This window comes from Oncorhynchus masou, chromosome 21, assembly GCF_036934945.1.
Source record: "Oncorhynchus masou masou isolate Uvic2021 chromosome 21, UVic_Omas_1.1, whole genome shotgun sequence".
Taxonomy (NCBI): Eukaryota; Metazoa; Chordata; class Actinopteri; order Salmoniformes; family Salmonidae; genus Oncorhynchus; species Oncorhynchus masou.
Genome location: NC_088232.1, coordinates 7,930,480 through 7,956,467, shown reverse-complemented (window position 1 = coordinate 7,956,467; position 25,988 = coordinate 7,930,480). Strand labels below are relative to the sequence as shown.

The 25,988-nt window shown below is 44.1% G+C and overlaps 1 protein-coding gene across 2 annotated transcripts in view; it reads right to left on the bottom strand.

The window, feature by feature from the left end:
• The window catches only part of LOC135507762 (large neutral amino acids transporter small subunit 3-like), a 50,999-nt gene extending 25,153 nt beyond the window's left edge, over positions 1 to 25,846 (bottom strand). The window contains exons 1-5 of one of the 2 annotated variants that reach the window (XM_064927392.1): positions 25,668 to 25,846; positions 8,551 to 8,709; positions 7,450 to 7,633; positions 7,187 to 7,242; positions 6,963 to 7,039 (exon numbers count right to left, since the gene is read on the bottom strand). In XM_064927392.1, the coding sequence (XP_064783464.1) occupies positions 6,963 to 7,039; positions 7,187 to 7,242; positions 7,450 to 7,633; positions 8,551 to 8,704 (471 nt within the window). In that variant the 5' untranslated portion in view covers positions 8,705 to 8,709; positions 25,668 to 25,846. The remainder of the gene's footprint in view (positions 1 to 6,962; positions 7,040 to 7,186; positions 7,243 to 7,449; positions 7,634 to 8,550; positions 8,710 to 25,667) is intronic. The other variant, XM_064927391.1, reaches the window with a different exon arrangement.
• Positions 25,847 to 25,988: the final 142 nt, after the last annotated feature.

Genomic DNA, 25,988 nt, shown 5'->3' with positions numbered 1-25,988 from the left:
TATCACCTATTGGAAAGACACCACAAAAAATCAAAGTAAACTTCTATGCTATTTGGCTCTAAACAGACAGTACATGGTGGCAGACTATCTGACCACTGTGACTGATAGAAAACTGAGGAAAACATTGACTAGGTACAGACTCAGTGAGCACAGTCTGGCTATAGAGACCGGTCGTCACAGACAAACCTGGCTGCCCAGAGAGGACAGGCTGTGCTCACTCTGCTCCAGGAGAGAGGTAGAGACAGAGCTGCATTTCCTATTACACTGTGACAAATACTCAGACCCAAGAGAATATTTCTTTCCCAAAATGATAATTCAATACAAAGAATTTGAAACTATAAAAGATGAAGAAAATATAAAATATTTATTGGGTGAAAAGCCAAAATGTGCAGTTTTGGCAGCCAAATATGTGTCCTCCTGCTACAACCTGAGGGACAGCCAGTGAAAAGTGCAAAGTAATGTCGAGAATATTTCCCAACTTGTTTTGTTTTGTCTTTCATACCACGTCATGTGTCTTCTCAGTCACGTTGACACTGGTCTACTACCATTGCTTTAATGTATTGTTGTTCTCATTAATATTGTTGTTGTAGTTGTTGTTAATGGTAATCCCATGTCCACTACTACTATTATTATTGCTGTTGATCCCACCATTTATTTATATATAAATATATATATTATATATAAATATATATTTTTATTTTATTTTTCGATATTTATACTATGACAATGTAAATAATAATAAACTTGCCATGTCAATAAAGTCAATTGAATGAGAGAGCGAGAGAGAGAGAGAGAGAGAGAGAGAGAGAGATGGGTGTCCTTGTGTGTTTTGGGAAGGGGGCAGGGACGAGCGTGTCGACAGCCCAGTGATCTGATTGGCTGACGGCCGTGTGCTAGAATTTAGAGCCAGGAGCAGAACAGCATGTGCCGTAGGGACTCTGAACACCAACAGACAAAAATATACAGTAATATAGTGTATAATAGTAATAGCTACAGTATGCCTCACACAGTGCATTCAGAAAGTATTCAGACCCCTTGACTTTTTCCACATTTTGCCACGTTACAGCCTTATTCTAATATGGATTAAATTACCTTTTTTGCTTATCAATCTGCACACAATACCCCATAATGATGAAGAGAAAACAGGTCTTTAAATATATTAAAAATAAGAAACAGAAATACCTTATTTACATAAGTATTCAGACCTTTTGCTATGAGACTCGAAATTGAGCTCAGGTGCATCCTGTGTCCATTTATCATCCTTGAGATGTTTCTACAACTTGATTGTTGTCCACCTGTGGACCAATCAATTGATTGGAAATGATTTGGAAAGGCATGCAACTCTCTAAATCATGTCCCACAGTTGATAGTGGATGACAGAGCAAAAACCAAGCCATGAGGTCGTAGGGAAAGTCTGTAGAGCTCCGATACAGGATTGTGTCGAGGCACAGATCTGGGAAAGGGTACCAAAACATTTCTGCAGCATTGAAGGTCTCCAAGAGCACAGTCGCCTCCATCATTCTTAAGTGGAAAAAGTTTGGAACCACCAAGACTCTTCCTAGAGCTGGCAGCACAGCCAAACTAAGCAATCGGGGGTGAAGGGCCAAGAACCCGATGGTCACTCTGACAGAGCTCCAGAGTTCCTCTGTGGATTTTGGAGAACCTTCCAGAAGGACAACCATCTCTGCAGCACCCCACCAATCAGGCCTTTATGGTAGAGTGGCCAGACAGAAGCCACTCTTCAGAAAAAGGCACATGATAGTCCTTTGGAGTTTGCTAAAAGGCACCTAAAGGACTCTCAGACTGTGAGACTGGTCTTATGAAACCAAGATTGAACTATTTGGCCTGAATGCAAAGCGTCATGTCTGGAGGAAACTTGGCACCATCCCTACGGTGAAGCATGGTGTTCCCAGCATCATGCTGTGGGGATGTATTTCAGTGGCAGGGACTGGGAGACTAGTCAGGATGAAGGGAAGATGAACCGCGCAAAGTATAGAGAGATCTTTGATGAAAACCTGCTACAGAGCGCTCAGGACCTCAGACTGGGGCGAAGGTTCACCTTTCAACAGGACAACGACCCTAAGCAAACAGCCAAGAAAACGCATGAGTGGCTTCGGGACAAGTCACTGAAGGTCCTTGAGTGGCCCAGCCTGAGCCCGGACTTGAACCCTATCGAACATCTCTGGAGAGACCTGAAAATAGCTGTGCAGCGACGCTCCCCACCCAAGCTGGCAAAGCTTGAGAGGATCTGCAGAGAAGAATGGGAGAAACTCCCCAAATACAAGGTGTGCCAAGATTGTAGCGTAATACCCAAGAAGACTCGAGGCTGTAATCGCCGCCAAATGTGCTTCAACAAAGTACTGAGTAAAGTGTCTGAATACTTATGTAAATGTGATATTTTAGTTTTTTTAAACCAGTTTTTACTTTGTCATTATGGGGTATTGTGTGTAGATTGATGAGGGAAACAAACTATTTATTCCATTTTAGAATAAGGCTGTAACGTAACAAAATGTGGAAAAAATCAAGGGGTCAATACTTTCCGAATGCACTTTATACACTGAGTATACCATACATTAGGAACACCTTCCTAGTATTGAGTTGCACCACCCCAATTTGCCCTCTGAACAGCCTCAATTCGTCTGGGCATGGACTCTACAAGGTGTCGAACGTGTTTCACGGGGATGCTGGCCCCATGTTGGGGATGCTGGCCCCATGTTAGGGATGCTGGCCCCATGTTGACTCCAATGCTTCCCACAGTTATGTAAAGTTGGCTGGATGTCATTTGGGTGGACCATTCTTGATACTCAATGTAAACTGTGTTCGGCGTGAAAAACCCAGCAGCTTAGCAGTTCTTGTCACAAACCGGTGCGCCTGGCACCTACTACCATACCCCGTTTTTGTCATTCACCCTCCGAATGGCACACATACACAATCCATGTCACAATTGTCTCAAGGCCTACAAATCCTTCTTTAACCTGTCTCTCCTTCATCTACACTGTTTGAAGTGGATTTCACTAGTGACATCAATAAGGGATCATAGCTTTCACCTGGATTCCCCTGGTCAGTCTATGTCATGGAAAGAGCAGGTGTTCTTAATGTTTTGTGCACTCAGTGTATAGTTAGTTATATCCGTAGAATCTTTTCCTATGGTTAGAATAACTAACATATGTATGTTTCAGAGGAGGCTGGTCAGAATCATATCACCTTTATTCACCAAGTACATTTGGACATACTCAGGACTGTACTTGGTGACATGGTGTTGCTAGTGATAGACAACATTTAGAGACAGAATACAGGCAGCGGAGTTTAAAGAAGGTTTACATTCATTATATACAACTAGGCAGAGTGAGCATAGAGCTATAAGAGAATGAGCAGATATACAAATATACAGTGGGTATACGGTGGGTATATTGTTGGCATACAGTGGGTATATTGTTTATATACAGTGGGTATAATGTTGATATACAGTGGGTATAATGTTTATATACAGTGGGTATAATGTTGATATACAGTGGGTATAATGTTGATATACGGTGGGTATACGGTGGGTATATTGTTGATATACAGTGGGTATATTGTTGATATACAGTGGGTATAATGTTGATATACAGTGGGTATAATGTTGATATACAGTGGGTATAATGTTGATATACGGTGGGTATAATGTTGATATACAGTGGGTATATTGTTGATATGGAGTGGGTATATTGTTGATATACAGTGGGTATATTGTTGATATACAGTGGGTATAATGTTGATATACAGTGGGTATAATGTTGATATACGATGGGTATATTGTTGATATACAGTGGGTATAATGTTGATATACAGTGGGTATAATGTTGATATACAGTGGGTATACGGTTGGCATACAGTGGGTATAATGTTGATATACGGTGGGTATAATGTTGATATACAGTGGGTATAATGTTGATATACAGTGGGTATAATGTTGATATACGGTGGGTATAATGTTGATATACAGTGGGTATAATGTTGATATGCAGCGGGTATATTGTTCATATACAGTGGGTATATTGTAGACATACAGTGGGTATATTGCTGATATACAGTGGGTATAATGTTGATATACAGTGGGTATAATGTTGATATACAGTGGGTATAATGTTGATATACAGTGGGTATAATGTCGATATACAGTGGGTATAATGTTGATATATAGTGGGTATACGGTTGATATACAGTGGGTATAATGTTGATATACAGTGTGTATATTGTTGATATACAGTGGGTATATTGTTGATATACACTGGGTATATTGTAGACATACAGTGGGTATATTGCTGATATACAGTGGGTATGTTGTTGATATTTAGTGGGTATATTGTTGACATACAGCGGGTATGTTGTTGATATGCAGTGTGTATATTGTTGATATACAGTGGGTATACGGTTGATATGCAGTGGGTATAATGTTGATATACGGTGGGTATATTGTTGATATACAGTGGGTATAATGTTGATATACAGTGGGTATAATGTTGATATACAGTGGGTATACGGTTGGCATACAGTGGGTATACGGTTGGCATACAGTGGGTATAATGTTGATATACGGTGGGTATAATGTTGATATACAGTGGGTATAATGTTGATATACGGTGGGTATAATGTTGATATACAGTGGGTATAATGTTGATATACGATGGGTATAATGTTGATATACGGTGGGTATAATGTTGATATACAGTGGGTATAATGTTGATATACGGTGGGTATAATGTTGATATACAGTGGGTATATTGTTGATATGGAGTGGGTATATTGTTGATATACAGTGGGTATAATGTTGATATACAGTGGGTATAATGTTGATATACAGTGGGTATAATGTTGATATACGATGGGTATATTGTTGATATACAGTGGGTATAATGTTGATATACAGTGGGTATAATGTTGATATACAGTGGGTATACGGTTGGCATACAGTGGGTATAATGTTGATATACGGTGGGTATAATGTTGATATACAGTGGGTATAATGTTGATATACAGTGGGTATAATGTTGATATACGGTGGGTATAATGTTGATATACAGTGGGTATAATGTTGATATGCAGTGGGTATATTGTTCATATACAGTGGGTATATTGTAGACATACAGTGGGTATATTGCTGATATACAGTGGGTATAATGTTGATATACAGTGGGTATAATGTTGATATACAGTGGGTATAATGTTGATATACAGTGGGTATAATGTCGATATACAGTGGGTATAATGTTGATATATAGTGGGTATACGGTTGATATACAGTGGGTATAATGTTGATATACAGTGTGTATATTGTTGATATACAGTGGGTATATTGTTGATATACACTGGGTATATTGTAGACATACAGTGGGTATATTGCTGATATACAGTGGGTATGTTGTTGATATTTAGTGGGTATATTGTTGACATACAGCGGGTATGTTGTTGATATGCAGTGTGTATATTGTTGATATACAGTGGGTATACGGTTGATATGCAGTGGGTATAATGTTGATATACGGTGGGTATATTGTTGATATACAGTGGGTATAATGTTGATATACAGTGGGTATAATGTTGATATACAGTGGGTATACGGTTGGCATACAGTGGGTATACGGTTGGCATACAGTGGGTATAATGTTGATATACGGTGGGTATAATGTTGATATACAGTGGGTATAATGTTGATATACGGTGGGTATAATGTTGATATACAGTGGGTATAATGTTGATATACGATGGGTATAATGTTGATATACGGTGGGTATAATGTTGATATACAGTGGGTATAATGTTGATATACAGTGGGTATAATGTTGATATACAGTGGGTATAATGTTGATATACAGTGGGTATACGGTTGGCATACAGTGGGTATACGGTTGGCATACATTGGGTATAATGTTGATATACAGTGGGTATAATGTTGATATACAGTGGGTATATTGTTGATATAGAGTGGGTATAATGTTGATATACAGTGGGTATATTTTTGATATACAGTGGGTATAATGTTGATATACAGTGGGTATATTGTTGATATACAGTGGGTATACGGTTGGCATACAGTGGGTATAATGTTGATATACAGTGGGTATAATGTTGATATACAGTGGGTATACGGTTGGCATACAGTGGGTATAATGTTGATATACAGTGGGTATAATGTTGATATACAGTGGGTATATTGTTGATATACAGTGGGTATAATGTTGATATACAGTGGGTATAATGTTGATATACAGTGGGTATACGGTTGATATACAGTGGGTATAATGTTGATATACAGTGGGTATATTGTTGATATACACTGGGTATATTGTAGACATACAGTGGGTATATTGCTGATATACAGTGGGTATGTTGTTGATATGCAGTGGGTATATTGTTGATATACAGTGGGTATACGGTTGATATGCAGTGGGTATTCTGCTGATATACAGTGGATGTACACATTTACAGTATCAGTATGAATGTATCTACATGCAGAAACATGAACGGAGTGCAAATGCAGTATAGTGCAGTTATTTTGTGTACAGTTCAGAGATGGCTTAAAGCGGGGTGCAGCATAGAGTGCAGTCCTTTAGTCTCTATGGGCCACAGCACGCGGTAAGAAACCTTTCAGGTGAAGGGAGGTTTTGGTCATGAGTGGTGGGAGGAGCTATGGGAGGAGGGGCTCATTATAATGGCTGGAATGAAATGAATGTAATGGAGACAAACGTGGTTTCCATATGTTTCATACCGTTCCATTAATTCCATTCCAGCCATTACAATGAGCCTGTCCTCCTATAGCTCCTCCCACCAGCCGCTGGTGTGTTCTGGGAACTTTGGATATGTCCTTGTTGTGTCCATGTAGAGGAGAAGGATGTGTGTGTGTGTGTGTGTGTGTGTGTGTGTGTGTGTGTGTGTGTGTGTGTGTGTGTGTGTGTGTGTGTGTGTGTGCGCGCGTGCCTTACCGTGAGGGAGGTGAAGGTGAGGCAGATTCCTCCGAAGCCGTTGAAGGAGACTGCGATGAAAATGAGGGCCGAGAGTACTGGAGGAGGAAAGGGAGGAGGAAGGAGGAGACCGTTAAGTGAGATCTATGTGTGCAGTGTAATGTAATCAGCAGATGTGTTCAATGTGATGTTTCTGTCCATTTAGTGTTCTTTTACAGTGACTTACAGCGGCTTAGGATCCTTACCTTCGGGGTTATAGGCAGCTCCAGCTATCATGGCACAAGAGAAAGCAAAACACGCACTGCAAGAGAGAGAGAGTTGATGATGACACTGACTGATGGAAGATAATGATGATGATGACGATGGTTGTGAAGATAATGACTATGGTCATGACGATTGTTTAAAAAGTTATAATGGTGACAATGACAATCACAGTGTTAATCGCTGATGATTTACTATTACTATAATGATGACGGCAATGACGATGATGATGTGTCCCATCTTTTACCTGCCGAGGAGGCGGAGAGGGCGGGGCCCGTACTTGTCCATCAGGATACCTAGCGGCAGAGTGGCTGCACTCAGCAGGAAGGAGCCAATGGTAAAGCCCAGATTCAACATCTCTTCCTGGTCCACGCAGCTATGCCAGATACCACTGTCCCACGAACTGATGTTACTGAACACTGTCTCGTTGTCTGGGAGGGGGGGGGGGGTGGAGAGAGGTGAAGAAAGAGAGGGGGGAGAAGGAGAAGGGTAAGGAGGTGGAGAGAGAGAGAGAGAAAGAGCGAGGGGAGAAAGGTAGGGAGGTGGAGAAAGAGGGGGGGGGGGCAGGAGAAGGGTAAGGAAGGGGACGAGAGAGAAGGGAGTTGAGAACTATACAAGACACCTTGAAACCACATGTGCTATAGACATATATATCTCTTTGGACGTATACAGGGGCAAATCCCAAGTTCCACTGGAGTTGAATTTTCACTTAGTCATGCGTTGATATCAGTGGTCGTTAGGATTCACCCCACAGTATCTATGCATAGGTTTATGTATACCTGGGGTCAATTCCATTTCAATTCCAGACAGTTTGGAAAGTACTCTGAAGTTCTCTTCTGTGCTTTTCAATGAGAAACATTTTGAATTGGCATTTGGTCTATTTTCTGAATTGACTGGAATTTAAATGGAATTGAACCCTGAAGTATATACGGCATCCCTTAGTATGGAAATGACCCCAACCCTGAAGTATACGGCATCCCTTAGTATGGAAATGACCCCAACCCTGAAGTATACGGCATCCCTTAGTATGGAAATGACCCCAACCCTGAGGTATACGGCATCTATTAGTATGGAAATGACCCCAACCCTGAAGTATACGGCATCCCTTAGTATGGAAATGACCCCAACCCTGAAGTATACGGCATCTATTAGTATGGAAATGACCCCAACCCTGAAGTATACGGCATCCCTTAGTATGGAAATGACCCCAACCCTGAAGTATACGGCATCCCTTAGTATGGAAATGACCCAAACCCTGAGGTATACGGCATCCCTTAGTATGGAAATGACCCCAACTCTGAAGTATACGGCATCCCTGTGTGAGTGTTACCCATGGACGGGGACGTACCTATGCAGAGGTGTGAGTAGAAGCCCTCGTTCTTGAGCATGATGAGTAGCGATCCCCAGCCCAGCAGCACAGCAGAGAACAGCAGGTTCTCTATGACCGCAGTCACCGCCATCCACCAGCGCCTACGATAGGCCTGGGCCAGAGAAGGAGCCATCGCTGCTTTGGGGGAGAGAGAGAGAGGTGGTAGAAAGAGAAAGACAAGAGGAAGGGGAAGACAGGGGAGAGAGAGAGTTTAACGTTTAACAATCATTTCTTAAAGACTGAAGTACTGCACACACTCTCCGTGCGGAACTTCAAGGTTGCATCAACAACGTCAAATGTCGACAAAAACTAAAAATACATATCAAAGCAAGAAAGGATGTTTTTCTTTTTTAAGTATGCAGCTGCTTTCCTCCTCACTTTCATCTGAGCTCAGAGAGCAACAAAACGGACGAGGACGGCAATATAAACCCTCTGTGGGATCCTACTACTGAGAGTGAGGTTAACCACATGACTGACTCGTCATCACCACCATCACGGCGACCACATCATTCTGGTTTCTGGAAGGAAGCGGTGCTGAGTGGTTTATATGCCAATTCCGCTATAATCCCTGAATGTGTTGACTTTCTATAAAACATATAGAATATATGCTCCCCCCTCCCTTAACATGACAGACTGGTGGAATGAAGACTTTGACAGACGGTTGTAACGGATCCAAGAGAAATTGAATTATTTCATGAGTTGCATAATCAATTGTGGAAATACTCTGAATGTAGACTATTCTAAGTTAGCAAAAAAAACACACAGATCTGTCTGTAATGTATTGCTGAGCGAATAACCGAAATGTTAGTTATTTATCATTATTGTTGGTTTCAATTATTTGAATTCCATTTAGTTTTTTTGGGGGGGGGAGCTCAGTGCGCACATTTGCCAGTTCCCCTAAAGATAAATCAGATCAAGCCCGAACTGTGCAATGTAGTAGGGAGTTTTAGTTTAGTGGAAAGAACTAACTGCCCTGAGGAGGGAGAGGAATAAGGGATTGGTGAAGAGGAGAATAAAGGAGAGAAAAAGATGAGAAAAGATCTGAGTGGTGAGTAGAGTAGTGACCCCTGAGTTGACTGTCACCCAGATCAAGAATGTTGTAACCCCAAGGAGCCTCTGGCCACTTACCAACTCCCTCCAACAACAGTCCAACCTCAACCCAGGAGGAGCCTATGCTCAAGTCTCAACGCCCAGTCTTACAGGCGTCGCCGTAGTTCCTCCAGGGAACCTGCACCTGGAACCCAAGATCCCAGCCCCCGAGCGGTATGTCGGCCACCCAGGAAAATGCCAGGGGTTCCTCCCTCATTGTTCCCTGGTGTTCGAGCTACAGTCCTCCTCGTTCCACACCGATCGGGCCATGATCGCCTACATCATCTCTCTACTCTCGGTCAAGACCCCTTGCGTAGGCAACGGCAGTGTGGGAACAGCAGCCACCATCCTGGAACTCCATATTAGCCTTCGACTACCCAGTTGGCGGACGAGAACCGGCCAGCTGACTGTTCAACATCCGCCAAGGGGTCAGACCATGAGTGGGTGGAATACGGAGGCCTTGGTCACCGCTTTCCACCAGAATTTGTCTAACTCCATCAAAGATGAACTGGCCACTTAGGATCTGGGGGAGGACCTCGAGTACCGATAACGCTGGAAATCAGGATCGACAACCGCCTCCGAGAACTCGTGAGACAACGCCTTTATGACACCACCCCAGTATCCCGGTTTCCATGAGAACCCCAAGCCCACCGAACTCGGCATTGACGAGCCCATGCAGCTGGGACGCACACGTCTGAGCCCACAGGAGCGTGACAGGCGCATTCTCGAAGGCTGCTGCCTCTACTGCGGAGGTCTCAGCCATCTCCAAGCTACATGCCCATAGCTGACGGGAAATGCCAATGCTCGCCGGGACAAGGGGAGACCCTGACAACCTGTGCAGATACCTCCCAGTTACCCAGTCACTGTCTGTCACTACCCGCAACCCCCCACTGGGACAACCGTCAGCACCAGATTCAAGCCTTCGTGGACTCCGGGGCCACAGAGAATTTCATTGATCAAGACTTTTACAAAATACAAATCCCCTGCGTGAAATGTCCCATCCCTCTGCAGATTCAAGCCCTTGATGGATGCCCCATTGTCTCTGGCTTGGTGGAATATCAGACCAAGCACATTCTACTGCAGGTTCGGGTGAATCACTCAGAGACTTTTAGTTTCCTTTTGATCACAGCTCACGAGAACCCCCTTATCCTAGGGTACCCCTGTCTAGCACTACATATCTCACTATTCTCCTGGTCATGGACAATTACATCCGGGAGTCGCTGGAGGCAGGTTTCATTCGCCCTTCTACATCCAGCGTGGGTAAGAAGGATGGAGGCCTGCGTCCTTGCATTGATTACAGCGGGCTGAACCGGATTACGATCACGAATCGTTACCCCCTACCTCTGATGTCCGCCTCCTTGGAGTTGGCAAAAGGGGCCCAATTCTTCACCAAACTGGACCTCCGCAATGCTTACAATCTGATGAATCAGGGAAAGAGATGAGTGGAAAACTGCCTTTAACACCCCTAGTGGTCACTATGAGTATTTAGTCATGCCCTTCGGATTATTGAATTTACCGGCAGTCTTTCAAGCATTTTAGGGATGTATTGAATCGGTTCAACTTTGTTTACCTCGATGACATCTTGATCGCCACCAAAACCCTTCCAGATCACATACTGCACGTCCACCAAGTGCTGAGACGCCTCCTGCAAAGTCAACTATATGTCAAGATAGAGAAGTGTGAGTTCCATGTCTCCCAAGTTTCCTTCCTGGGTCACATTTTCTCTACGGAAGGCATCCAAATGGACCCCGTAAAGGTTTAGGCAGTCAACGACTGGCTCCGTCCCACCTCACTCAAGCAGGTCCAGTGGTTCCTCAGGTTTGCCAATTTTTCCAGACATTTTTTATGCAACTTTGGTGCGGTGGAAGCGCCTCTCATGGTCCTGACCCGCAAGTCCCAGACCTGTTTTTGCTGGACTTCCGAGGCTGACAGAGCATTCATGGAACTCAGGGGACGTTTCATCTCCGGACCTATCCTTGTTCATATATGATCCTACTCGTCCCTTTGTGGTAGTGGTGGACGCCTCGGACACCAGAGCGCCTTTCTCTCCAAGGGGTTCTCGCCAGCGGTACGCAACTACGATGTAGGCAACAGGAAGCTCTTGGCAGTTAAGTGGACCCTTGAGGGGTGGAGACAGTGGTTGGAGGGGGCACCTCATCCTTTCGTGATCTGAACGGACCATAAGAACCTGGTCTCCATTCAAGAAGCCAAGAGGTTGAACGCTCACCAGTCTAGGTGGGCTCTGTTTTTTAACAGGTTCAATTTCACAATAGACTATCACCGCTACATATTCGTCGCCAGACCCACTGGCTCCAGGTCATCTACAAGTCCATGCTAGGTAAAGCTCCGCCTTATCTCAGTTCACTGGTCACGATGGCAACACCCATCCGTAGCATGCGGTCCAGCAGGTGTATCTCACTGATCATCCCTAAAGCCAACACCTCATTTGGCCACCTTTCATTCCAATACTCTGCTGCCTGTGACTGGAACGAATTGCAAAAATCCCTGAAGTTGGAGACTTTTATCTCCCTCACCAACTTCAAACATCTGCTATCTGAGCAGCTAACCGATCGCTGCAGCTGTACATAGTCTATTGGTAAATAGCCCACCCATTTTCACCCACCTCATCCCCATACTGTTTTTATTTATTTACTTTTCTGCTCTTTTGCACACCAATATCTCTACCTGTACATGACCATCTGATCATTTATCACCCCAGTGTTAATCTGCAAAATTGTAATTATTTGCCTACCTCCTCATGCCTTTTGCACACAATGTATATACACTCCCCTTTTTTTCTACTGTGTTATTGACTTGTTAATTGTTTACTCCATGTGTAACTCTGTGTTGTCTGTTCACACTGCTATGCTTTATCTTGGCCAGGTCGCAGTTGCAAATGAGAACTTGTTCTCAACTAGCCTACCTGGTTAAATAAAGGTGAAATAAAAAAATAAAAAACCGGGATCGAAGAATCAGAAATCAGACGCCCTGTCCCGCCAACACAATGTCTCTAACGAGGAGAGGGACTCCAAGCCCATCATCCCCAACTCCAGCAATGTGGCCCATGTGATATATAGTATTGAGACCACTGTACGACAAGCCCAGACCCGAGAACCTGACCCCGGTGGGGGTCCCACTAACAGACTTTATGTTCTGCGATCAGCCCGTTCGAGTGCTACAGTGGGGACACTCCTCTAAATTAACTGGGCATCCAGGGGTTAATCAGACACTGGAGTTCCTGAGGCAGAGATTCTGGTGGCTCAACATGATTGAGGATGTGAGATCCTTTGTTGCGGCCTGTGCCCAAAGCAAGTCCTCATGACAGCGACGGGCTGGGTTGCTCCAACCTCTGCCCATCCCCAGCCGGCCCTGGTCCTACCTGTCCATAGACTTTATCACAGGGTTACCTCCATCCCAAGGGCTTACCACTATCCTGGTGGTCGATGATCGGTTCTCCAAGGCAGCCCATTTCATCGCCTTACCCAAGTTGCCCTCAACGAAGGAGACCACTGATCTCATGATTACCCATGTCTTTCAACTACATAGACTTCCCCATGACATTGTCTCAGATCGTGGGCCCCAGTTCGTCGCATGATATCGGAAGGCCTTCTGCTCCCTGTTGAGGGTGTCGGTGAGTCTCTCCTCGGGATTCCACCCACAGTCTAATGGGCAAACTGAGTGTTTGGAGCTGGAGAAATTCCTGTGCTGTTTCGTCTCCACTCAGGCCATGCACATAACACAATGCCGAACTCGTCCACTGGACTGTCACCGTTCGAGTGTCAGTTCGGGTTTGCAGCAGAGACCGTACTTTTTATTTATTTATTTCTCCTTTATTTAACCAGGTAGGCAAGTTGAGAACAAGTTCTCATTTACAATTGCGACCTGACCAAGATAAAGCAAAGCAGTTCGACACATACAACAACACAGAGTTACACATGGAGTAGAACAAACATACAGTCAATAATACAGTAGAAAAATAAGTCTATATACGAAGTGAGCAAATGAGGTGAGATAAGGGAGGTAAAGACAAAAGAAATGTCATGGTGGCGAAGTAAATACAATATAGCAAGTAAAACACTGGAATGGTAGATTTGTAGTGGAAGAATGTGCAAAGTAGAAATAATGGAGCAAAATAAATAAAAAATAAAGTAGGAGAAGAGGTAGTTGTTTGGGCTAAATTATAGATGGGCTATGTACAGGTGCAGTAATCTGTGAGCTGCTCTGACAGCCGGTGCTTAAAGCTAGTGAGGGAGATAAGTGTTTCCAGTTTCAGAGATTTTTGTAGTTCGTTCCAGTCATTGGCAGCAGAGAACTGGAAGGAGAGGCAGCCAAAGAAAGAATTGGTTTTGGGGGTGACCAGAGAGGTATACCTGCTGGAGCACGTGCTACAGGTGGGTGCTGCTATGGTGACCAGCGAGCTGAGATAAGGGGGGACTTTACCTAGCAGGGTCTTGTAGATGACCTGGAGCCAGTGGGTTTGGCGACGAGTATGAAGCGAGGGCCAGCCAACGAGAGCGTACAGGTCGCAGTAGTGGGTAGTATATGGGGCTTTGGTGACAAAACGAATGGCACTGCATCCAATTTATTGAGTAGGGTATTGGAGTCTATTTTGTAAATGACATCGCCGAAGTCGAGGATCGGTAGGCTGGTCATTTGTATTTGTACACCCTTTTCTCCCCAATTTCGTGGTATCTAATTGTTAGTAGTTACTATCTTGTCTTATCGCTACAACTCCCGTACGGGCTCGGGAGAGACGAAGGTCAAAAGCCATGCGTCCTCTGAAACACAACCCAACCAAGCCGCACTGCTTCTTAACAACCCGGAAGCCAGCCGCACCAATGTGTTCGAGGAAACACTGTGCACCTGGCGACCTGGTTAGCATGCACTGCGCCCGGCCCGCCACAGGAGTCGCTAGTGTGCGTTGAGGGTATCCCTCCCAGCCAAGCCCTCCCTAACCCGGACGACGCTAGGCCAATTGTGCGTCGCCCCACGGACCTCCCGGTTGCAGCCAGCTGCGACAGAGCCTGGGCGCAAACCCAGAGTCTCTGGTGGCACAGCTAGCACTGCGATGCAGTGCCCTAGACCACTGCGCCACCCGGGAGGCCCAGGATGGTCAGTTTTATGAGGGTATGTTTGGCAGCATGAACCGTGAAGGATGCTTTGTTGTGAAATAGGAAGCCAATTCTAGATTTAACTTGTTACGACTTCTATAAATGGTGCGGTGGAGGAGTCAAACGCAGAGAGCAGATAATATCGTACGTGAATCTATTTATTCCAACGACAGCGGAGACATGGACATGCCAACACTAGGGCGTATGAAACCACCCGTCCAAAATACACAGGACTAAAACTGTCCGGAAAATAATGAGAAAACACTTCTACACCAACACCAAAATAACAGAGAACAAGCCCACACAAAAATCGCGCAACATTTCAGCGTCCTGCTACTCATGCCAGGAATATAGTATATGCATATGATTAGTATCTGTGCATAGAAAACACTCTGACGTTTCTAAAACTGGTTAAATCACGGCTGTGACTATAACAGAGCCTGTGTTTCATCGAAAAGCGCAAGAAAAACTGATCACTGAAAACTGGAAAAAGTATCAATGCGCCACTTGCATGTATTGTTTATGGGAAACCAAATTTCATAGGGCTGAGATTGCAAGTCCTACAGCTTCCACACGATGTCGCCAGTCTTGTCAATTGCCTGGGCTTTGTTTCTTGGTCAAACGAGTAAGAGAGAGCCCATTCCTTCCGGACTCCGACAGGATGTTTTGGAGGAGAAATTTTCGACCATGACTTCAAGACGTGGAGCTATTGAATACACATCGCCCCGTGATCAATTTGATAGATTATTAACGTTTACTAATACCTAAAGTTGGATTACAAAAGTATTTCGAAGTGTTTTGTGAAAGTTTATCGTCGACTTTTTTAATTTAAAAAAATGACGTTGCGTTTTAAAACGCTGTTTTTTCCTGGATCACACACTTTTCATAGATCGATATTTAGGGTATATATGGACCGATTTAATCGAAGAAAATACCCAATAGTGATGTTTATGGGACATATAGGAGTGCCAACAAAGAATCTCGTCAAAGGTAATGAATGTTTTATATTTTATTTCTGCGTTTTGTGTAGCGCCGGCTACGCTAATTCCTTTGTTTATGTCCCCTTCTGGTATTTCGGCGTGTTGCCTGCTATCAGATAATAGCTACTCATGCTTTCGCCGAAAAGCATTTTACAAATCTGACTGGTTGGCTAGATTCACAACGAGTGTAGCTTGAATTGAGTACCCTGTATGTGAATTTTAATGAACGTTTGAGTTTTAACGAGTGCTATTAGCAATTGGTGTAGTGCATTTGCATTTATTGTTGGCAAAGTGGGACGCAAGCGCGTCGGGTTGCCTAGGGAGGTTAAATAGCCTACAAACAACACTAACTCAAAACAGGTGTACCCAATTAAACCCAATAAAGAGAAACAAATGGAAAGGGAATCGATGGCAGCTAATAGGCCAGCGACGACGACCGCTGAGCGCCGCCCGAACAGGAAGAGGCACCATCTTCGGCGAGATTCGTGACATAACTTTGGATTGGAGATGTTTGATGTGAGTCTGGAAGGAGAGGTTACAGTCTGACCAGATACCTAGGTATTTGTAGTTGTCCACATATTCTAAGTCAGAACCGTCCAGAGTAGTGATGCTGGATGGACGGGCAGGTGCAAGCAGCGATCGGTTGAAGAGCTTGCAATTATTGTATTGTTGTATTTAAGAGCAGTTGGAGGTCACGAAAGGAGAGTTGTATGACATTGAAGCTTGTCTGGAGGGTTGCTTGAATCTCCCCATCCCGGATCCGGGATCGTGACTAAAGCCTCAGGCTCATTAGCATAACGCAACGTTAACGATTTCTGAAAATCGCAAATAAAATGAAAATAATGCGCCTGCTCTCAAGCTTAGCCTTTTCTTAACAACACTGTCATCTCAGATTTTCAAAATATGCTTTTGAACCATAGCAATTGACTAATTTGTGTAAGAGTATGCTAAGCTAGCTTAGCATTTTGAGTAGCATTTAGCACGCAACATTTTCACAAAAACCAGATAACCAAATAAATAAAATAATTTACCTTTGAAGAGCTTCGGATGTTTTCAATGAGGAGACTCTCAGTTACATACCAAATGCGCAGTTTTTCCTGAAAGCATCTGTGTGTAGGAGAAATCGCTCCGTTTTGTACATCACATTTGGCTACCGAAACGAACCGAAAATTCAGTCACCTACAACGTCAAACTTTTTCCGAATTAACTCCATAATATCGACCGAAACATGGCAAACATTGTTTGGAATCAATCCTCAAGGTGTTTTTTCACATATCTCTTCATTGATATATCGTTCGTGGAAGCCTGTATTCTTCTCTGAATTCCATGGAAAAATACTTGCAGCTGACTTTTGCGCACCAATTTCGGCGCAGGACACCGGGCGGACACCTGGTAAATGTGGTCTCTTATGGTCAATCTTCCAATGATATGCCTACAAATACGTCACAATGCTGCAGACACCTTGGGGAAACGACAGAAAGGACAGACTTACTCCTCTCGCATTCACAGCCATATAAGGAGACAATGGAAAACAGAGCCTCAAAAATCCTGCTCATTTCCTGGATTCCGTCTCATCTTGGTTTTGCCTGAAGCTCACGTTCTAGGGCACGCACAGAAAATATCTTTGCAGTTCTGGACATGTCAGAGTGTTTTCTTTCGAAAGCTATCAATTATATGCATAGTCGAGCATCTTTTTGTGACAAAATATCTTGTTTAAAACAGGAACGTTTTTTCATCCAAAAATGAAATTGCGCCCCTAGAGTTTCAACAGGTTAACACAGTGTCCAAAGAAGGGCCAGAAGTATACAGAATGGTGCCGTCTGCATAGAGGTGGATCAGAGACTCACCAGCAGCAAGAGCGGCATCATTTATGTATACAGAGAAGAGAGTCGGCCCAAGAATTGAACCCTGTGGCACCCCCAAAGAACCTGCCAGAGGCCCAGACAACAAGACCTCAGATTTGACACACTGAACTCTATCAGAGAAGTAGTTGGTGAACCAGGCGAGGCAATCATTTGGGAAACCAAGGCTATCGAGTCTGCCGATGAGGATGTGGTGATTGACAGAGTCGAAAGCCTTGGCCAGGTCAATGAATACGGCTGCAACGTGTTGTTTCTTATCGATGGCGGTTAAGATATCGTTTAGGACCTTGAGCGTGGCTGAGGTGCACCCATGACCAGCTCTGAAACCAGATTGCATAGCGGAGAAGGTGCGGTGGGATTCGAAATGGTCGGTAATCTGTTTGTTGACTTGGCTTTCGACGACCTTAGAAAGCCAGGGTAGGATAGATATAGGTCTGTAGCAGTTTGGGTCAAGAGTGTTCCCGCTTTGAAGAGGGGGATGACCGCAGCTGCTTTCCAATCTTTGGGAATCTCAGACGACACAAAAGAGAGGTTGAACAGGCTAGTAATAGGGGTTGCAACAATTTTGGCAGATAATTTTAGAAAGAAAGGGTCCAGGTTGTCTAGTCTGGCTGATTTGTAGGGGTCCAGATTTTGCAGCTCTTTCAGAACATCAGCTCACTGGATTTGGGAGAAGGAGAAATAGGGAAGGCTTGGGCGAGTTGCTGTCGGGGGTACAGTGCTGTTGACCGGGGTAGCGGTAGCCAGGTGGAAAGCATGGCCAGCCATAGAAAAATGTTTATTGAAATTCTCAATTATAGTGGATTTATCGGTGGTGACAGAGTTTCCTATCCTCAGTGCAGTGGGCAGCTGGGAGGAGGTGCAGATGAGGATGCAGGCAATGAGGCAGTGATCGCTGAGATCTTGGTTGAAAACAGTAAAGGTGTATTTAGAGGGCACCCTTTACGGCTTAGGGGTGGTTCCTAGTAGGTTCATTGATAATTTGTGTGAGATTGAGGGCATCAAGCTTAGATTCTAGGATGGCTGGGGTGTTAAGCATGTTCCAGTTTAGGTCACCTAGTAGCACTAGCTCTGAAGATAGATGGGGGGCAATTAGTTCACATATGGTGTCCGGAGCACAGCTGGGTGCAGAGGGTGGTCTATAGCAGGCGGAAACGGTGAGAGAATTGGGATTTTAAAAGTAGAAGTTCAAATGGTTTGGGTACAGACCTGGATAGTAGGACAGAACTCTGCAGGCTATCTCTTCTGTAGAAGAGATCTTGTCTGAAAATGTTGTAGTTAGGGATGGGGATTTCAGAGTTTTTTGGTGGTCTTCCTAAGCCAGGATTCAAACACGGCTATGACATCCGGGTTGGCAGAGTGTACTAAAGCAGTGAATAAAACAAACTTAGGGAGGAGGCTTCTAATGTTAACATGCATGAAACCAAGGCTATTACGGTTACAGAAGTCATCAAAAGAGAGTGCCTGGGGAATAGGAGTGGAGCTAGGCACTGCAGGGCCTGGATTCACCTCTACATCACCAGAGGAACAGAGGAGTAGGATAAGCTCCGGAATAATTGATGTTTTCCCCCCGAGACCGACGTAAGCCAATAGTCACTCGGATAGCAGCTAGCTAGCTGCGAGATCCAGGTGTAAATGTCCAGAGCTTGAGGTAGAAATCCGGGGATATGGAGAAAAAATAGGTCCGGTATGCTCTGGTTTGAGTCGCATTGTACAAAACTGGTGATTAAATACATTAATGACACTCAGTTGTGTCCTATTACTCATTATGATTTCCCTGTTAAAGGGGGGGGGGGGTTCTGGTTTCCTTTGCAGCTTTAATTGTTTACAGGGGGTGTTTGTTTCCTGAGTGAGTTTTCGAGACTTCGTGGGGGGGTTTTCCCCAGTGTACTGTGATCCAACCTCACCACGTCACATTGACCTTACCGCTGTGTGTCTGACCTCATGCCGTGGACCTATCAGGTATCAGAGAGTAGGGACTGACACAAACACACACTCTGTTATTTGCATGTGTCTATGGGCACACACATACGCACACAGCCTGACCTAGTTAGGGAGAGTTTAGCCTTGTAAAAATGTAAATTCTAGTGAGAAGAGTATAACTCCGGAGTATAACTCACAAAAAATGTATATGTTTACCTGTGGCCAATAGGCATGACGTCTGTATGCATAAAACAAATGGATGTTAGATGTATGTGTGAGTACATATAAGCACAGATAGAACAATGAGACAGATATTTCACCGGATGTATACACTTGAAGCATCCGCTCGGCGTGGCCGGCAGTGGGAGAAGATGGAACGAGATGGATTTTGGTCGGCATTCTGCTCATTTTCTCATCAATGAAATATTTGATCTCAATTCAGTTTTCTGTTCCCCAAAACTAGAATCTGTTACGAACAGAGCGGACTAAAGTTTTGTAGACTTTACCCTTTGCAAAAACAACAAAAAAAACACACCAAAAGATGTTGTTTAGAAGGAGAGCAAAGGCGAATTGAGTTATTGCACACACGCACTTCAGAGTAGGCGGTCCCTAACATACATATGCAAATGATTGTGAGAGCATGCCAATAGGATCTCGCTAGCTCTTGCTTGGCTCTGCCCACCACCTTGCTTGTTCTGCCCACTATGACTCATTTGTTCCCATTTGAAATGACGGGCTGTGGTCTTTCTTGGTTTAGTTATACAAAATGTTTGATATAAGTGTGAATAAATGCCAGTCTATCTGTGACTGTGTGTGTAGGTAAAGCAGGTTTGACTGAGGGTCTATTACCTCTCTTGAGCACAGGCCTGCATCCAGACTGGGACTTTGGCCAGCTGGGGCCAAAAATAGCTGCAGTGGTCACAGACCCAGTCCCACTTAACTACACCTGTACACTACATGGGAACACATCTATGTTGCACAGAATATCTGGTTATTACCATGACTGGAGAAGTGTTTAAAGAGAAACTTCACCCTTTTTCAACATGAAATTGGTCATCTCTAGCACCACCCTAACATCAAATCAAACTTTATTTGGCACATGCGCCGAATACAAGTGTAGACACCGTGAAATGCTTACTTACAAGCCCTTTACCAACAGTGTAGTTCAAGAAAGAGTTAAGAAAATATTTACCAAATAAACTAAAGTAAAAAATTATAAAAAGTAACACAATAAAATAACAATGAGACTATATACAGGGGGTACCAGTCAATGTGCGGGGGGTACAGGTTATTCGAGTAGCAGCAGTATACAAAACAAATTGAGGGGGGGTTGTAAATGTAAATAGTCTGGTGGCAATTTGATTAATTGGTCAGCAGTCTTGAAGCTGTTAATGAGCCTTTTGGTACTAGACTTGGCGCTCCGGTACCGCTTGCCGTGTGGGTAGCAGAGAAAAACTCTATGACTTGGGTGACTGGAGTCTCTGAATGTTTTTGGGGCCTTCCTCTGACACTGTCTAGTGTATAAACTCAGCAAAAAAAGAAACGTCCCTTTTTCAGGACCCTGTCTTTCAAAGATAATTCGTAAAAATCCAAATAACTTCACGGATCTTCATTGTGGTCTGCCACAATGAAGTTTCCCATGCATGTTCAATGAACCATAAACAATTAATGAACATGCACCTGTGGAACGGTCGTTAAGACACTTAACAGCTTACAGACGGTATGCAATTAAGGTCACAGTTGTGAAAACTTAGGACAGTAAAGAGGCCTTTCTACTGACTCTGAAAAACACCAAAAGAAAGATGCCCAGGGTCCATGCTCATCTGTGTGAACATACCTTAGGCATGCTGCAAGGAGGCATGAGGACTGCAGATGTGGCCAGGGCAATAAATTGCAATGTCCATACTGGGTGATGCCTAAGACAGCACTACAGGGAGACAGGACGGACAGCTGATCGTCCTCGCAGTGGCAGACCACGTGTAACAACACCTGCACAGGATCGGTATATCCAAACATCACACCTGTGGGACAGGTACAGGATGGCAACAACTGCCTGAGTTACACCGGGAATGCACAATCCCTCCATCAGTGCTCAGACTGTCCGCAATAGGCTGAGAGAGGCTTGAATGAGGGCTTGTAGGCCTGTTGTAAGGCAGGTCCTCACCAGACATCACCGGCAACAACGTCGCCTATGGGCACAAACCCACCGTCGCTGGACCAGACAGGACTGGCAAAAAGTGGTCTTCACTGACGAGTCGTGGTTTTGTCTCACCAGGGGGGATGGTCGGAGTCGCGTTTATCGTTGAAGGAATGAACGTTACACAGATTGTAGTTACAAAGATAGAAGAAAATATGTTTTTTCCGATGGCATCATCCGGAGACACTGATGACATCATCGGGTGTGAATCGTGATTTTAGCCAACTATGAGCAGGCAACGATTACTTACTACCAGATCTATATGACATAAGGATATTGTATCTGGAATGTACTCTTACTGAACCAAATCCAGAAAAAACAAACAAACATGTAATTTAACCTTTTATTTAACTAGGCAAGTCAGAAAAAAATCTTATATACAATGACGGCCTACACCGGCCAAACCTGGACGACGCTGGGCCAATTGTGCGCTGCCCTATAGGGCACCCAATCATGGCCGGTTGTAATGCAGCCTGGACTCAAACCAGGGTGTATGTAGTGACACCTCTAGCACTGAGATGCAGTGCCTTAGACCGCTGCGCCATTCGGTAGCCCAACATGGGAAAGTGTGAGACTTTGACCTCCAACCCCTGACCTCTCTGCTCCTCCCTCAGCTGAAACTTGTGTCCCCTCAGTTTTAGTTGTACTCCCTAATATAAAAATAGCAAAAAAACGTTCAAATTATTGAGTGACAGCTTGGTGAAAAAATCTGTATCTTCGCTGCGCTGTATCGACAAGCGGCGCAAGGAGAATGTCTCCATAGCCCTCTCCACCTCCGAGTGTTCCTGAAGGTCTTTGAACAGAGGAGGCGGCCAGGTTAGCCTAGAATCCTACCCTAGCCGCAGGTTTTCAGTCCAAAAACGTTATTTTAATAGCAACCGGTTCATACTGGTTTTCGTGGTTGTAAATGGAACTGTACGTATTGGAAACGTGTTTATTGTCGGCCTGGTATCGCTTAATTGATTACGTGGGTCGAATATGACCCACAAAAGTGTATTGTGCCATATGACAACGTGTTGCTGTACTCATGAGCGAAATGGTTTTCCATTTTTGAAGTGGGCCTTTACTGGTCTATTTTGTGTGGCAAGACAACTGTGCGTGGCTGCATCTCACTGTAGTAGGCTGTGTTCTGGCTATTTGGATCTCCATTCACCTTTTTGATTACTGTGTTTGTTTACTGTTTAACGTAACCAGCCTAAATATCGATCGTGCCTTTGTCGATCTGCTATTTTGTTTACTAGGTCTACTTGGTACAGTTGTTTTGATCTGTTCGCATTCATTCGTTCGCATTCGCCGGGATTCTAAGCCAAACTGCTTGCTATTCAGTATTTTAGTTTGCACTCATGAATAACTAGGCGACTACTTTCAGCATTTAGTTAGCATTATGTTGGCAAGACAGCTGTGTGTACGGCTGCATTCATATAGGCTGTTTGTAATTATCTTGTAGCCTACATGCATCACCAAGATGGGCCTTGCTTTAGTGTGTAGCGTGCTGTCCATTGTTCTGATACAGCGCAGCGGAGATCGGATACTTTAAAAGCACTCAATCAATGGCCTCTGCATTTGAACTCTGTTTATTGCGGTATAGCGAGGCACCGGATCTGAGGAAGACCCCCTCTGAAGAATCCCCCTCCCATGTCCATTTTGGTTGATCGCTCTCTTCTTACTATCTCGCTCTCCATCTCGTTCGTCTGTCTGTCTCTCGGATTCTTTCCACCCCGATGCCCCCCAGCAGAACAGATAAAGTTGTATCTCAACTTTGAGGGACAGACAGAGGATGGGCCCCAAATGGACCCTACTCCCTTTATAGTTCACTCTGTAGGGAATAGGGTGTCTATTTGGGATGCAAGCCAGAGACAGCACCTGCCACACGAGTCCTGATCACAATGACTGACTGACTGTCTGCCTGGTCGTGGTATGATCGCTATGACGACGATCACCAACGGGATGTCACGTCCAACCGTCACTCAGACGGAGACAGCAGGTAGCCTAGCGGTTTAGAGCATTGGGCCAGTAACCGAAAGGTTGCTGGTTTGAATCCCAGAGCCAACTAGGTGAAAAATCTGTTGATGTTCCCCTGAGCGAGGAACTTAACCCTAGTTGCTCTGGATAAGTGCCTGTTAAATGACAAAGCAAAAAAACAGAGAGATGTGTCTTGATAGTCATAGTTTCAACAGTGCTTGATGTGGACTGAAATGGGTGCTGGTACTGTTTTATAGAGGAGCCTGTACATATTACTGGTGTGTACTAGCCCAATTCAGGCACTGGTCATAAGTCATTGTTTTGTTTCGTGTGCCAGTGGAACCAAATGGGAAAAAGGGGAAATGGTCTGTCAGGAAGATGGCGCCGACAGACATAGCAGCTCTGCTCCTAAGCAACTTTGGAGTGTGTTTTTGTCCTTCACCCAGTACCCTGCCGTGAACTTAAGTCACTGTCACTAGCCGGCTACCACCCGATTACTCAACCCCTGCATCTTAGAGACTGCTGACCGTTGTACATAGACATGGAATCACTAGTATCTTTAATAATGGAACACTGGTCACCTTAATGTTTACATACTGTTTTACTCATTTCATATGTATATACTGTATTCTAGTCAATGCCATCCCATTCAACCATTGCTGTATAAATACTATTCTATCCTACGTCTTCCACATATATACTAAATATTCTCTCCACATACTGTCCATAATGTCTATACATCCCATCATATATTTATATTTATACTCCGGACTCCGACATTGCTTGTCCTAATATTTATATATTTATTCCATTCTTTTACTTCTAGATCGGTGTGTTTTGTGAATTGTTAGATACTACTGCGCCGTGGGAGCTAGGAACACACGCATTTCACTACACCCGCACTAACATCTGCCATAATATGTGCATGTGACCGATAACATTTCATTTGATTCAAAAGAAAGTTGGATAGCATCTTTTAGAGGAACAGTGGAAGTTGATAAAGATCTTTCTTGGTAAACATAATAATAAAGAAGCACTTCTATCAACTTCCACTGTTCCTCCAAGAGTTGCTGGATTTCCAATTCCTGCTGTAGACACCAGCGAAGGCAGAGTAAAATACACTGAGTAAATACACAATATGTTAACAATGGCACCACCATTCACTGGCCATGTCATGAACAGATCAGTCCACCAACACCAACTAACTGTGAAGTGTGTCCAGAGAGAGAGAGATGGCATCATAGAAGGTTTGCATCACAACCAAGTCTGTGACACTGGTTGATTGGTGCTGTTGGCATGGTTATAGGTTGGTTTACTACTACTCGTAATATGGAGTTCAAATGGATGGTCACAGATCTCTTCTTAAAACCAGGGGTGGTAAAACCGCCCCACCTCTCTTTCGACTCTCTCTCTCTGTCACACCCTCAGCTGTTTCCCCTAGTGCGGCCAGTCACTTGACCTCTCCTCGTGCTCCCCTGTGTGCGCACTAACAGCTGCGTCCAGGTGACACCGGTCGTGCCACCTTTTACGTGGACAGCGCATGGAATGCCCGTTGCCGCGTTCAAAACTGGACCTATTTCCAATTATACAAAGTTGACTATAAACAATGTACTGGTCACCCTCCATTATACTACTCTTATGGCTAAACAACACCTGAAACGTGTCAAGAACAAATTTGTGATATATATATATATATATAAAATGAGCGTCAAACATACTAGTGTCAACATATTAACTTTAGCATTGTTTAAACTGATATAAAATCATCCTTGTCACTGTCTACACAAAAGGCATGTACATTAATAGGAAAACAAATGAAAGACTGTCAAATAAAGAATGAAATAGAATGAGGGGGGAAAAAACAAATATTCAAGAGAAGTCTTGTGCCATGTGCGTAAAGTCAAATTCCTCTTACCACAGACACAAAATATTAACATTTCTGAACATGCAAAATATGACAGAAATTACTTACTTCAGACGATAATCCCTGAAAGAATCGATATCTATGGTAAATGGTTTATTTCTCGTCTTTAGTGGGGAAAAAAATCGGGACTTAAACTGTTCATGTGTTGCTATAACACGTTACAGTCAGTTACTGTGGGTCTTGTGAAACTTCACTTTCCATTCGGTTAGTTCCTCGCCACAACTTCATTACATCTGCATGGCTTTAAACCCCTCCTCTCGCCTTCCAACCGTCTATATAAATGGACCCCCCCCCCCCCCCCCCCCCCCACACACACACACACACAGCAACGAGTTTCCACTTACGCGTGCACGCCCAGCTGTCAGTGGT